Source organism: Oratosquilla oratoria, unplaced genomic scaffold (assembly GCF_046742065.1).
Source record: "Oratosquilla oratoria isolate Oo_2021 unplaced genomic scaffold, ASM4674206v1 SCAFFOLD95, whole genome shotgun sequence".
NCBI lineage: Eukaryota > Metazoa > Arthropoda > Malacostraca > Stomatopoda > Squillidae > Oratosquilla > Oratosquilla oratoria.
The window spans coordinates 335001-348072 of record NW_027467759.1 but is presented as its reverse complement, the minus strand read 5'-3'; the positions used below and the strand labels follow the sequence as shown (position 1 = coordinate 348072).

General features: G+C 40.2%; 2 protein-coding genes across 2 annotated transcripts; one reads left to right on the top strand and one right to left on the bottom strand.

Annotated features, from left to right (window-relative positions):
* The first annotated feature begins 330 nt into the window (after window positions 1-330).
* On the top strand, window positions 331-1859 carry LOC143024135 (uncharacterized). Its single transcript, XM_076182916.1, has 3 exons — window positions 331-351; window positions 773-974; window positions 1060-1859. The coding sequence occupies exons 1-3, from the start codon at window positions 331-333 to the stop codon at window positions 1857-1859; spliced, it is 1023 nt and encodes a 340-aa protein (XP_076039031.1).
* Window positions 1860-9585: 7726 nt separating this feature from the next.
* LOC143024137 (uncharacterized) lies at window positions 9586-11144 on the bottom strand. The gene is made up of 2 exons (XM_076182918.1): window positions 10671-11144; window positions 9586-10023 (listed from the first exon to the last, which is right to left on the bottom strand). The coding sequence occupies exons 1-2, from the start codon at window positions 11142-11144 to the stop codon at window positions 9586-9588; spliced, it is 912 nt and encodes a 303-aa protein (XP_076039033.1).
* Window positions 11145-13072: the final 1928 nt, after the last annotated feature.

The following is a 13072-nucleotide window of genomic DNA, read 5'->3' as shown; positions in this document are numbered from 1 at the left end:
CTGACATGCACAGAGCACTTAGCCGAGAAAATCAACAAGGCTAACAGCCTTCTTGGTATTACAAGAACTTATGTCCACCTTGATTTTTCCATCCTGAAAGCACTGAACATTGCACTAACAAGGCCTCGTTTAGAATATGCTTCTCAGATCTGGTGTCCTCATCTAATTAAAGACAGGGGCTATTGAAAATGTTCAATGAAGAGCCACAAGAATAACAACAGCTGAAAGGACATGATTATGAAGAATGACTTAAGGAATTAGATCTACCGATACTGGCCTACAGAAGATCAAGAGATCAAATTGAAACTTACAAGATTATTACCCAGAAATATGACTAACAATGTACAAGAGGTATTTGAGATTAGGGAAGGCAACACAACTAGAGGAAATTCAAAGATTTTTAAAGAGAGCAAGACTAAGAATGATTTTTCGAATCTGGTAGTAAATACTTGATTGTAGGACAACTCGTCCACGGACATCTCGTCCACAAAACTGCAAAGTAGGACAACTTGTCCACAGACACCACCATGGGTGGTCAACTCGTCCACGGACAAGATTTCAAAAAACTTTTAGAAAATTATTTTACCTTTTTTTTAATGATATTTCATGTTATTTAATTAAAATTTGCTTTAGATGGTATATTTTGGTAAGTAATAGATGTGATTATAAATGTTATGGACATGCTTATTTTAACACCCTAGAATAGCTCCAACTATGATCAAAAAGAAATAATCACAACTCTATCATATTTACACCTAATATTTACCCCAAGCTTCAGGTTGTAACAACGCAGAGAGGTGCTCAAAAGATTCTTCTGGATGGATTCATGTACACTAAGAAACATGTTTCCAAGTCAGCTGATGAAGTTGTCTGGCGCTGTATCCAACGTGATGTCAAATGCAGTGCCCGCTTGAAGACCACCAAGAGCCTTAGTGACCATAGGCTTGTTGGTGAGCACAGCCACATTGCAGACCGTGTGAGATGTGATGTGGAGCAAGCTCGCCAATATATGAAGAGGAAGGCTGCTACCACCAACGACCGCCCCAACAACATCCTCAGCTTCACCATTAGAGAGCTTGATGATCAGGTCAAGGCAGGACACCAGCAAGCGTGTCCTTCGGCGTGTCCATGCTGCTCACTGTCCAAAGGATCCGCAGTCCCTTCAAGAGTTGGACATCACAGGCCCCTGGGCTTCCAACCTCCTCTACGACAACGGTCCTGCAGCTGATGAGCTCATCATCGTCTTCGCCTCCCCTGGTCATCTAGAGCAGCTCGCAGCCTGTGACGACTGGTGTATGGACGGCACGTTCTCAGTCGCTCCCAGACTGTTCACCCAACTGTACGTCGTCCAAGGTCGCATCGGTGAAGGCTACTTTCCTCTGGCCTTTGCCTTGCTCCAGCGCAAGACGCAGACCACCTATGAGGAGCTCTTCCGTGTTCTCGAACAGCATGGCTGCGACCCCAGCACCGTCATCGTGGACTTCGAGAGGCTAGTGGAGCTGGGCCTTCGTGCAGTGTTTGGAGAGGAGATCCAGGTCCGGTTCTGTTTCTACCACCTCAGCCAGTCTATTTGGAGGCAGATCCAGGGCCTGGGTCTCAAGAACCTGTACGAGTCAGACGACGAGTTCCGGCTCTTCTGCGGCCAGCTGGATGCCCTGGCCTTTCTTCCTACTGAGGACGTCCATGAAGGCATGAAACATCTGCGGTCCACCATGCCCAACGAAGCAGCAGCCTTAGTGGAGTATTTCGACTCCACTTACGTCTCCGGCCAGCTCCGCCACCAGCGCCGAGTCACCCCCACCCCAGGCAGTCATCCAACCAGTTCGGCTTCGGCGCACTCCACCGATGTTCCTACCTGAGCCCAACATCACGCCACCCTCAACAATGAGCCACGCACAAACAACATATGTGAGGGGTGGAACAATAAGTTCTCCAGTTTGGTGGGCCATTCCAACCCCACCATCTGGAAACTTATCGAGTGCCTTCAAGCAGAAGCATCCAACGCCGACTCGGTTCTCCTCCAGGATGAGCGTGGCATCCGCCCTGTGAAGCGAAGGAAGAAGTGCTACGCTGAGCTGCAGACACGTCTGTGCAACTTGGTGGGCGACCTGAAGGCTGGCAAGAAAACACGTCCAGAGTTCCTGCGTGGTGTCAGCTACAACCTCCGTGGTGGCAAGCCCAACATTTAGACCTTACACTTGTATATTTATTCTGTATTACACACCTGTATTCTGTATATATATGTAAATAAAGTTTTATTGTTCTGCAAATTATGTTCATTATTCTTACAATAAAGTCATTGGACGAGATGTCCATATTCCTGTGGACGAGTTGTCCGTCCACGAAATACTTGGAATGATTTGCCAGAATGGATGGCCAATGCAGACACCGTTTTACAATTTGTTTGAATCAAGTCTAGATAAAATATGGGAAAGCCAAGAACAAATTTAACTGTAGAGCACAACCACTACCACCGTACATGCCGGGAATAACGGCAATCAGGTTATCGAGTTGGAGTCAAAGGCGCCTCTTCCAGAACTTCATCTGAAGTATCTAAAGATCATCCGGATCGTGGTCGTCGTCACTGAATTACGGTAGTTTCGCTGACGGCCTGATTATTATTGTACATCGGACAATTAACAGACGACGGCAGAACCCCGTGTTCCCTCAAGTCCAAGGAAGCCCTACAGCTATTGTATTTGTAACAGCGCTTATTAACGTCACCTAGAGTTGGAGACAACCCGGTCCACAATGTGAAACCCATCGTCTAACTCGGGTGTTCATTTGGTTTTTCTGGGGGCGGGGTGAATTGTGACCACAGTAAGTTAACGGGATGAGGAAAGCAAGGTTTTGGCCTATCTGGCCTGATCTGGGCTTGAATTAACCTGTGCTGACCCAAGTTAATCTTAGGATTAAAAAATTGTTACGCCGTGCGACAGTATCGCACGTAATATCGCCTATGATGGTGACGCGTCTCAGTAAATTTTTAGTTTCGACCATAGGCGCAATATAGCAATAGAAAATTAATTATCAATTTTGTAAATTATAATGTATCAACGTAATATGTAATTTTGTGAGCGGAAATAAAAAGCAAAAAAGGTGCTAAAACAGATTTTGTAAATAACGAAGTCGTGTCGGACGAATGGTACGCCATGTTTGTTATGATAGATGCCGACGTCGAAGAAATAAAAGGATAAATTCGTCTAACCTAAACTAAACTAACCTGGAATATGCTCAGTCCGTCTGGTCACCTTATAAGAAAATAGAAAATGTTCAACGTAGAGCCTCCAAGATGGTGCCACACCTACAAAACCTTAATTATGAGGAAAGACTAAGGAAGCTGGACCTTCCAACTTTAGTATATCGAAGATTACGTGGAGATATGGTGGATGTCTACAAAATTTTAAATCAGTACTATGACCCTGCTGTTAACATAAATTTCCAATTGAGAAAAGGACCAACTCGGGGCAACATCTTAAAGATCTTCAAACCAAGGAGCCGGACTAGACTGCGACAAGGTGCTTTCCAAGTGAGGGTAGTGGATGCTTGGAACAGCCTCCCCAATAGTGTCATAAAGGCAAAATCTATAAGAGAATTTGAAACGAAACTTGATAAGCACTGGGAGAGACAGGCAATAAAATATGACTATGAAAAAACTATTACATTTACTGGCACACCCGGCGAAGACCTACCGGAGGATGACCAAGATGTAATTTCTGCATCTGGCCAATCGAAGGTCACCGATCTGGACATATAGGTCTAGCGACCTGCGTCCAGTATCAACGTAAGATCACGTAAGAAATGTCATCCGGCTTGTCCTCGTTGTCGTCGTCGTGAGAGACGTTGAAGCTTTTCAACCACTCTCTCAGCTTGCGGGGTATACAAAGTTCTTGCAGCTTGAAGGAATGCATGTATCTCCGCTCCATAACATTCATGAAAATGTACCTGGCGAGGTACTGTCGGAGGTACCGAGGCCGTCAATTGACAGACAAGATGGCGTCCCGATCCTATGCTACCGACTTCGTTCATTAGCGTATTTGCTTGTAGCAAGGTATTTTTTATTTTCACTTCCGCCCACAAAATTGCATATTACGTTGATACATTTTAATTTACAAAATTAATAATTTTCTATTGCTATAGTGCACCCATGATCGTAACTAGAAAAATACCCGCGTCTTCAAGTAAGAGTGGCCACAGAAACACGTCTTCTGCATTTTTCTTTCAATTAATATATTTTGTTGTCAGCTGCTGAAATTACATTGTTGGGAGGTGCTAAAGATATCAGAAGTATGGGAAATGAAAGTTACGTAAATTACGTTAAGTCGTAATACGTATCAAGTAATGACGCGCTAAAGAAAATAAAGGAATTTAGTCATATTTGCCTATTTAGAATGCCCCTTTTGAAACTGAATCTTGGAAAGGAGGGGGGAATGGCATTCTGACAAATGGTGAAAAGTGTGTTTTGCCCAAGCAAGGCAAAGAACCACTGGACTCTATCTGACTGACTGGACTGGACAGACGCATGGCGTCTGTACATTGTCCTAGCGGCTTCGTTTGTAGACATGCTTGTAGCAAGGTTTTTTATTTATTCCAGCCAAGAAAATCTCATCCTACGTTCATGTATTTTAACTTAATTTTCTAACGCTATACCAAGTATGTGCACAACTAAAATAATCCAGTACGAGTCTAGTCTCCTTGTACGCGAGGAAATAGTTTTCACAGATCAACTTGTCCGTGTTAACCGTAGCTTACAAATTGACGGGTCTCACTCCTGTTGCGAGACGAGATGAAATCACAGTTCACGGGCTCCCAGCCGTCAACAGACCCTGCTTTCAGCGAAAATGCCATACTCGAACGCGCTCCATCGCAAATAAAACCCTCATCTCCTTAGGGCATAAAGTCCACGGCTGATACTGTGACGTATGCACCCTTGTTTCACAAAATATCCTTAACCGTTTCACGTAGGTTTGTACATCAAGGTACACGCTACTGGACAAGTTATTCCAAGTAGATTAACATCCTAATCCCGTTATCATAGAATAAACCAAGTTAGCTAATCCAAGAATATTATTGGTGCTTCCAAGATGTAACACTGTGTCTTGCGACACTGCTTCTGACCCAGGGTGGTGGGCAGGGTGCAGGGATGACCCGTCATCCAGGAGGTGCTCAGATGAGAGGAAGGGTGGGAGGGGTGTGGAGTGTATTTAGGGATGAAATGGGTGGGAGTGTTTTTGTGCCTTTCCCTTTTTGGCTACCTCCCTTGGAAGGGGGAAAAAGCCTTGGTATATGTATGTAAGATGTAACACTAGTTTTCTTGAACATAAACTCTCCGAAATGATTAGTTTGGACGACTAACCGCAAACAACCGGTTATGGCTTGCATTCCGGCTTAGACAAAATTTCCATAGCACTATATCAACAATTAACCACAATTCTCTCAGTACTGCATTAAAATAAACGTGGTTGCTCTAGTAACACGCAAGCGCTTCTCTATTGCATTTAAATGATATTTTTCTACCAAATTGTTAGGGTAAGTAAAGTCAGTTTTGGAGCTTTTGGACACGCATGTTTCAATGTGCTTGCGTGCTTCTGGAATTTTACCACAATAGAATTTTCCGGTCGACTCCAGACTATTTCAATCGCGATCCTCTGCCTCAAGTCGGGCCCTTGGTACATGTTCAACAGAAAATAAAGTTTATACATCACCGCAGCAATGGCTTTGAAACATTGTCCTTCATGAAGTGGCTGGGACCGTGAACCTATCTTGGCAATACAGCGTGCAATTTGAACTGAACATTTCAACAATGTTAATAATTGTACATACCTTTCCGATCCAGTTTCCCAAGGAGATACGTGATATTACGGTAGATTATTGCTTGAAGATCTGTCGTTGATAGCATTGCAAAGAACTTGATTTCTTTACTATTACTATGACGATATAGCCACCTATTTATCGAACACAAAGGTTACGTTTAGTCTGTTGTAATCGCAAGTTTGTTTTAACTTATTTCTATAAATCTTAAGAGTTCAATACAAAATTGAATTTCATTAGTTGATTTTCACTAATTCATTATCCATGCTTTTGCCTGGACCAAGCCACCTCGTGTATTCTTGGAACAGAATCCTAAAAGAAATTTATATATATATATTATCACTACTGAGCAACCGGAGGTACACAATTTATTGAAAATCTAAACTATTTACAAACTATTTCTGCTCGTATTACGGTTGTATAACAAGTCCAGCACCAACTTTACACGTTCACTTCCACTGCTGTAATTGCATCGACTAACGGTCAACAACAGTGTTGCCACGGTGATCTATGCCAGTTCCCACAAACGAGTTTTCAATTCAATTCAATAAGTTTATTGTTGATGTACAACAAAGGAGAGAGTTGGGTCTTGCCAACTAACCCCTATACATTTTATATTAAATTTGTTTATAACAGTTATATCAAAATAAATGTTTATATTACAATATCAGTGTTGTATTTAACGTTTGAAAGCAAACATTGGATGTTTTTTTTTTTACAATTTTAGTTAAGATATAATTATTTATGTAATAGCATATGAGCTCAATGAGGTTCCATTGTTCCTGTGGTCTAAATTCATCGATTATTGGGCAATACTGTATATAATGTTGTAGTGAATGTCCTCTCGGCCTTGCGCATAAAGTACAGGGCTCAGGTTCAGCTTCCCTGTACACCTCCCAGTAATATTTATATCCCAGTCTGAGTCTCATAGTGACTAAATCCATTTGGGAACTATGTCTACCATATGGATATTCCTTTGTATTATTTAATACTGCCTTATAATGCTTGCTACTTACACTACCCATCTCGCAACATTTATCTAGGTCTATATCCATGTTAGCAATAACATTTGATCTTATTATTGACCTTACATGTTTATATGTGTATTCATTACCAGGAATATTGTTAACATCTCTAATTGTATTTCGTGCAAGACTATCTGCTTTTTCATTATAATACAATCCTATATGGGATGGTACCCATACAAAATAAATATGTGTATTGTTTCTCTCCAGGTTATATATAATATTTAAACATTTGTTAACAATATCACAATCAGCTGGAGAGGAAGATACAAGTTCATATAATGCACTCTGACTATCGACAAAAAAGTATACATTTTTACCCATACTCGTAATAATACGTAAGCCTTCTAAGATAGCATATAGTTCAGTTCTGGTTGATGACAAATTATTTGGTAGTCTTTTTGAAATTTCATAATCTTGAAATTCTTCAGAGGAAGAATATTCCCTTATAAACACCCCACATCCTGTCTTGGTACCCTCAACTGACCCATCACAGTACACATGTACCACCTGTTTCCGTGGGTATTGTGACAATTTGTCAAGAAAATGTGCTTTTAATTCGTATTTATACCATTGTTCCTTTGGTTTACTTAGCTTTTCAATGTCAATTTTTACATTGTATGGATTCCAGGTGGTATAGTAGTTATTTTTTATGAGGGCATTAAATTCGTTCATAATATCAAACTTTCTTAGAACCTTACATATTTTGCGAAGATATGGGTTGTTAGTTACATGATTATCATTATATAATGCTAATATATCTCTCTGGAGAGAGTTTGTACCATTACACACTATACGACATACAGTTCGACTCGTTATTTCTTCTATTCTTAAAATAATACTGGGTAATCTTAACTCTCTTCTTAATACCTCTATCTTAGTTGTTGTAGCACACCCTAAAATAATTCTCATTGCCTTATTTTGTACGACTTCTAAGCATTTAAGTTGTTGTGTATTGTATTGCACCAACACAAGTGAAGCATAATCTATGAGGGAACGTATCACATATATATATAAAACATGCGAAGTATAGGTACACCAACACCTGACCCTCTCTTTGCTAAGACTTTGAGAGGGGCTAGCCTAGATACACACATATTTTTAACATATTCAATACAATAATTAGCATTTCTATAACCTAATTGTACACCCAAATATTTGTAGTTAAGGACACGCTCAATTTTTACACCATTTACAGTAGGTTTCCTACACTTTTTCTGTTTAGCTTGAAATTTAGTTTTGTTTTCATTTATGACAAGCCCCATGTATGTACATAGTTGTTCAAGTTCATTCACAGCCTTGCTAAGTGTTTGAGGTGTATCACATTGAATAAGTATGTCATCAGCATAAATGATGACTTTGGTACCCTGTGTAAATTCATATCTAGCAATTTTATCCATTAGTATATTGTATAGCATAGGACTCAGAACTCCACCTTAGGGGGTACCTAACTCGAATGTTTCTTCATCTGGTAGTGTTCCCTGTGACCAAACCTTACCTTTTCTATTATACAAATAGTCTTGTATCCATCCTAATAACTTTCCTTTGACTCCCTTCAATACAAGTTCCTCTAGTATAACTTCTTTATTAGATCTATCAAAGGCACCTTTCAAATCTACATATACTTGACAAGAAGCACTGGTATTAGCTAAGCAATGAACAAAACAGTCGCTAGTAGCACGTCCCTTCATGAAACCATATAAATTTTCAGACATTTTATCACCCACTTTATAGATTAACCTACGTAAGACAATTCTTTCCATCATTTTGCACAAGCAGCTGGTAAGTGAGATTGGTCGAAATTTCCCATCACTCTTAGGTACAGGTATAATTATGGCTGATTTCCATGCTGGGAGTAATGTACTATTTCTGTAAGACACATTAAACATATCTAGTATGGGATTTTTCCCGTCAATATTCAGTAATGCATTTATAATATTAAATGTAAGTCCATCCTCACCAGGGGCTGTTGATTTACCACTTTTGACAGCATATAATAGTTCATCTATTGATATAGGTACACAAGTGTCATCATCCAACTTAACATTATGATTTACTAATTGTAACCTTTGTAACCTATTCTCTGCCAGAGCAATTTGATGTCCAACAGGCAGACCAGACAAAACAGAAGCAGAACTCCATTGTTTAATGAGTTCTTTGACCTTTTTTGCAGGATTTGAGTCACTGGTTACTGAAGTTTTCTTACCTTTGACCTTATTAACGTGATACCAAACTTCCTGTATTGATTTGGTGTTACGAATTTTATTTAGAAACTCATCCCAATACTTCTTCCTCATGTCTCTCTTTAGCTCAGACAAATGTTTAGCAACTGTTCCCATAGCTCTCTTGACATCATGATCATTTGGCTGTGCTTGCCATCTACTCTGTAAGGCTGCCATTGTATCCTGACAATTTAATATAACAGGGTCATGTGCATATGATCTCTTTTGATTATGAGTGTGCTTCTGCCTAGTCTTGTTGTTGTCTACATATTCATTAATTACTTTAAGTAATCCCTGATAAATATCATTGGCATCTTGTAAATTAATATTGTTATTACTGTACCATTTCTTAACATTGATCAGGAGCCCAGGAAATTTACTTGAGGGGATGCTTAACCTTTTTCTGTGTACTATGTTGGTTGTGGAGAGGGTGATATATGTCTTAAGGGCAAAGTGGTCACTGAGAAGAGATGGTACAACATTAGTTTCACACGTACAAAATGGCATATTAAATAAAGCAACATAATCTAGTCTTCCTGAACATGTGTAGGGACTTTGGCACCAGTAATTTGTACATTATTAGCTTTAAGAAAGGTTACCCACCTTACGCCATTAGTATTAGAAGTCTTAAAACTACCTAGGTCTACATGTCTAGCATTAAGATCACCCAAAAGAATTGTACTTTCTTCTAATATGTGCGGAGGTAAATTATCAATGTACAGGGCACCAGAATGAACATACATATTAGTGATATATATATAGTTATTTGATAAATGTAGACACACAGTGATATATTCTATTCCCCCATTGACTCCTTTCTCCACCAAGGTAACTGGAAGTCCAGACTTAACATAAGTAACCATACCTCTACTGCTTCCATCATCACAACTAAGAATATGTTGATAATATCCTCTGAGTTCATACACCTCTGGTCCAGTTTCCTGTACAGCTATGAAGTCAGGGCTCTGTTGAAGAATAAATGCATGTATATCAGTTACCCTATCTCTTAGTCCATTAACATTCCATGTCAATAAATGGAAAATTTTGTTATTCATTGTAGGGTTTTGCATCATTTTGATTTGGGCCACTGTTTATTGTTCTGGCTAGCAATGACTTCTCTTCTGAAGGCTTCAAATTTCTCTAGAATTAGTTCTATATTCCTAGATAGCTGTTCGTAATTTTCGTGTCTCTCCTTATCTCGCTTTTTCAAAATTTCAAGTTTTTCCATGATAGATTCCATATTCTTTGCTTGTTGACAGTTAGCCTTCTGTATTTCTTGATGCACAGTTTCCTTTACTTCTTGATGAACTTTCTGAATGCCTTGATACACAGTTTCCTGTAATTCATGATGTACTTTCTGAATGTCTTGTTGCACAAATTCCTGTACTTCCTGTTGGACTTTTTGTATGTTTTGATGCACTAATTCCTGCACTTTAAATTTTGAGTCTGTGTATTCTTTCATCTTTCTCTCAAGCCTTACTCTATCTGCTCTTAATTCTTCTATACTTTCATTTAACAATGTAGTAAGTTTGTCCACTGCTATACTTAGTCGTTCCTGCTCTTTAGCCACTATATTTACTTTATTTGACTGAGTAACGGATAGTGACCTCACCTTAGTTGTAGAATTAGTTGTTGCTTTCTCCTGTTGCAAAGGTGGAAATTCTTCCTGCATTGCTGTGACGTTCCAAGCAGTTCTTGTAGGTGGAGGAGCAGTTTGGTATACAGTAGTGGGTATACTTGGTATACTTGGTGGTAGAGTCTTGTAGCGTGGTTTTTTAGGGCATACTGGAGAACTTGCATTGTGTTGACCTCCACAGTTGCAGCATTTCGGTGGTACAGCTACTTTCTGTTGAATCTTTTCCCAGCACTCCTCTGAGAGATGTCCCCCAGCACAGTATCTGCATCGCACATATGTAGCTCGACATCGCCAACTTTTGTGTCCCCATTTGCTACACTTTTGACACAGGTCTGGCTCTGGAACATAGGGAGCAACTTTCTTCCTTCCAACACTGATGATGCGAGTTTCTGTGTCAATAGGTCCTGATACTGCTCCTACGAGTTGTGGCCTTGGATTTTTCCCAACCATCCGTCATTTTAGCCACTGGAATCCTGGTGGACACTGTAATAAATTGACATTTATATAAGTAGGTACGTCAAAAATGACCACAGTACGTTGTAAGCCAGTTATAGGTTTCATTACTTGTCCCTGGAAGCCATCTGTTATCATGGTGTTATATTGCTGACCATTGATTAATGTGATATATGGTGCATTCCTCCCTTCCTTAAAGAGTGGCCTACAGTCAGGGTGTTGTTTTAATAGAGCCATATACCAGGTATATTTGTTTTCCAGAGAGAGGTTACATTTTTCTGGAAATGTTATCATAAGTCTTTCCCTACCTGTGGACGTGGTGATGTTGTCCCCGACTATATTATCTTGATTCACATCAGCTGCTTTAGTGTCTGCGGTGTTATTTTCTTCAATTATCAAGTCCTGGTCCATGCCGGCTGCTTCTATTGCAGTCATTAAGGGATCTTTCGTGGTGGTGGCAGATTTAGCTTGGTCTTCAGACGTTCCACTAAACTTGATTCTCTTGGCACGGGAACCGGCATTGTTGACACTGTCGTTCGAGTTCTCAGCTATCTCGGCCCAGTCCTTCACTTCTCCTACTCCCTGTGTTGACGTCTCTCCCATGCTACTTCCTTCACAGTTTTCATTATTCCGACTCTGTGGCAGAGTCATATCCATGTTGTTAACTTCCTGGGAGGATTCAATAGTAGCATAGGTGTGATCTAAGGAGCTCCTTTTCTTCCCAAATTTCGTGGTCATATAACTCAAGAAGATTATCTGGAGTTATGATCGGAACAACCTTCCTCCGCCGCTGCCCGGCAGCGAATGTTCAAGAAAATAAGAAATAAAATTGTTGCGGCGGCGGCGGCTTACCGCGGGGCCCTAAATCAAATTTAAGAATACGAGAACATAAGAATGAAGGAGACTGTGAGAGATCATAAGGCCTACACTAGGCAGTTCCATGTCCCTTACCACCTGTCATCCCCATCCATAAAGTTATCTCTTAAAACAACCAGTAGTTTCAGCGCTCACTACTAGATAGTTACTGAGGCCATTCCATTCGTTAACCACCCTATTGGTGAACCCGTTCTTGCCAATTTCCTTCTTAAATCTAAATTTGTCTAATCTAAACTCGTTAGCACGAGTCTTATCATGTCTTGATATGATGACCTTGCCTCCATCACCCCTGTTAAAGCCATTGACCCATTTGAATACTTCTATTAGGTCACCCAGCACTCAACGTCTTTGCGAAAAGTGCAAGTTAAGGTGCCCCATGCCCTCTTGCCAGCCGCGATTTGTTCAAACTTGAAACACTTTTTATAAAACTGTGGTTGTGATTGAAACGTGAACGACTACCATCTTAATTAACCGCTACGTCTGCAAACAGAATTATTTTGCTCGTCTTGGTTCGTCACCTCTGTATCGGATTTCAGTTCAATGCTGAAAAAAAAAATCGTGGCCGCCATTGGCTGTAAAGTAACAGAAAAGATGTCATCAGACGATGTGCAATTTAAGTTTAATGAATCAGCAATCTTTTATGATGACAATGAGGATAATTTTCCTTATCTTGTCATTCGTAGGGGGGTACTGATTGCATGTCTAGTGTAATCGACATTTTTTAGATAAAAACGTGGAAGTATTCGTATATACAATAATTGTTCATTTGTATACTAAATCAACGCTTGATATAATGTAAATCGTCTTTTAATGAAATCTTCAGAATATTGACAGACTACATCTATTAAACTCATCCATACTCGTTTTAAACCATTTTCTCTCTTCTTTCTGCCTCGCTCCTCTTTCTTCTCCGTCTCTCTCTTCCTCTATCTGTCTCTGTCTCGTCCTTCTCTCTTCTCTCTCCGTGTCTCCCTCTATCTCTGCTCCCCCCTCTCTCTCTCTTCTCCTCTCCCTCTCTTCTTCTTTCACCATCTCTCTGTCTGTCTCTT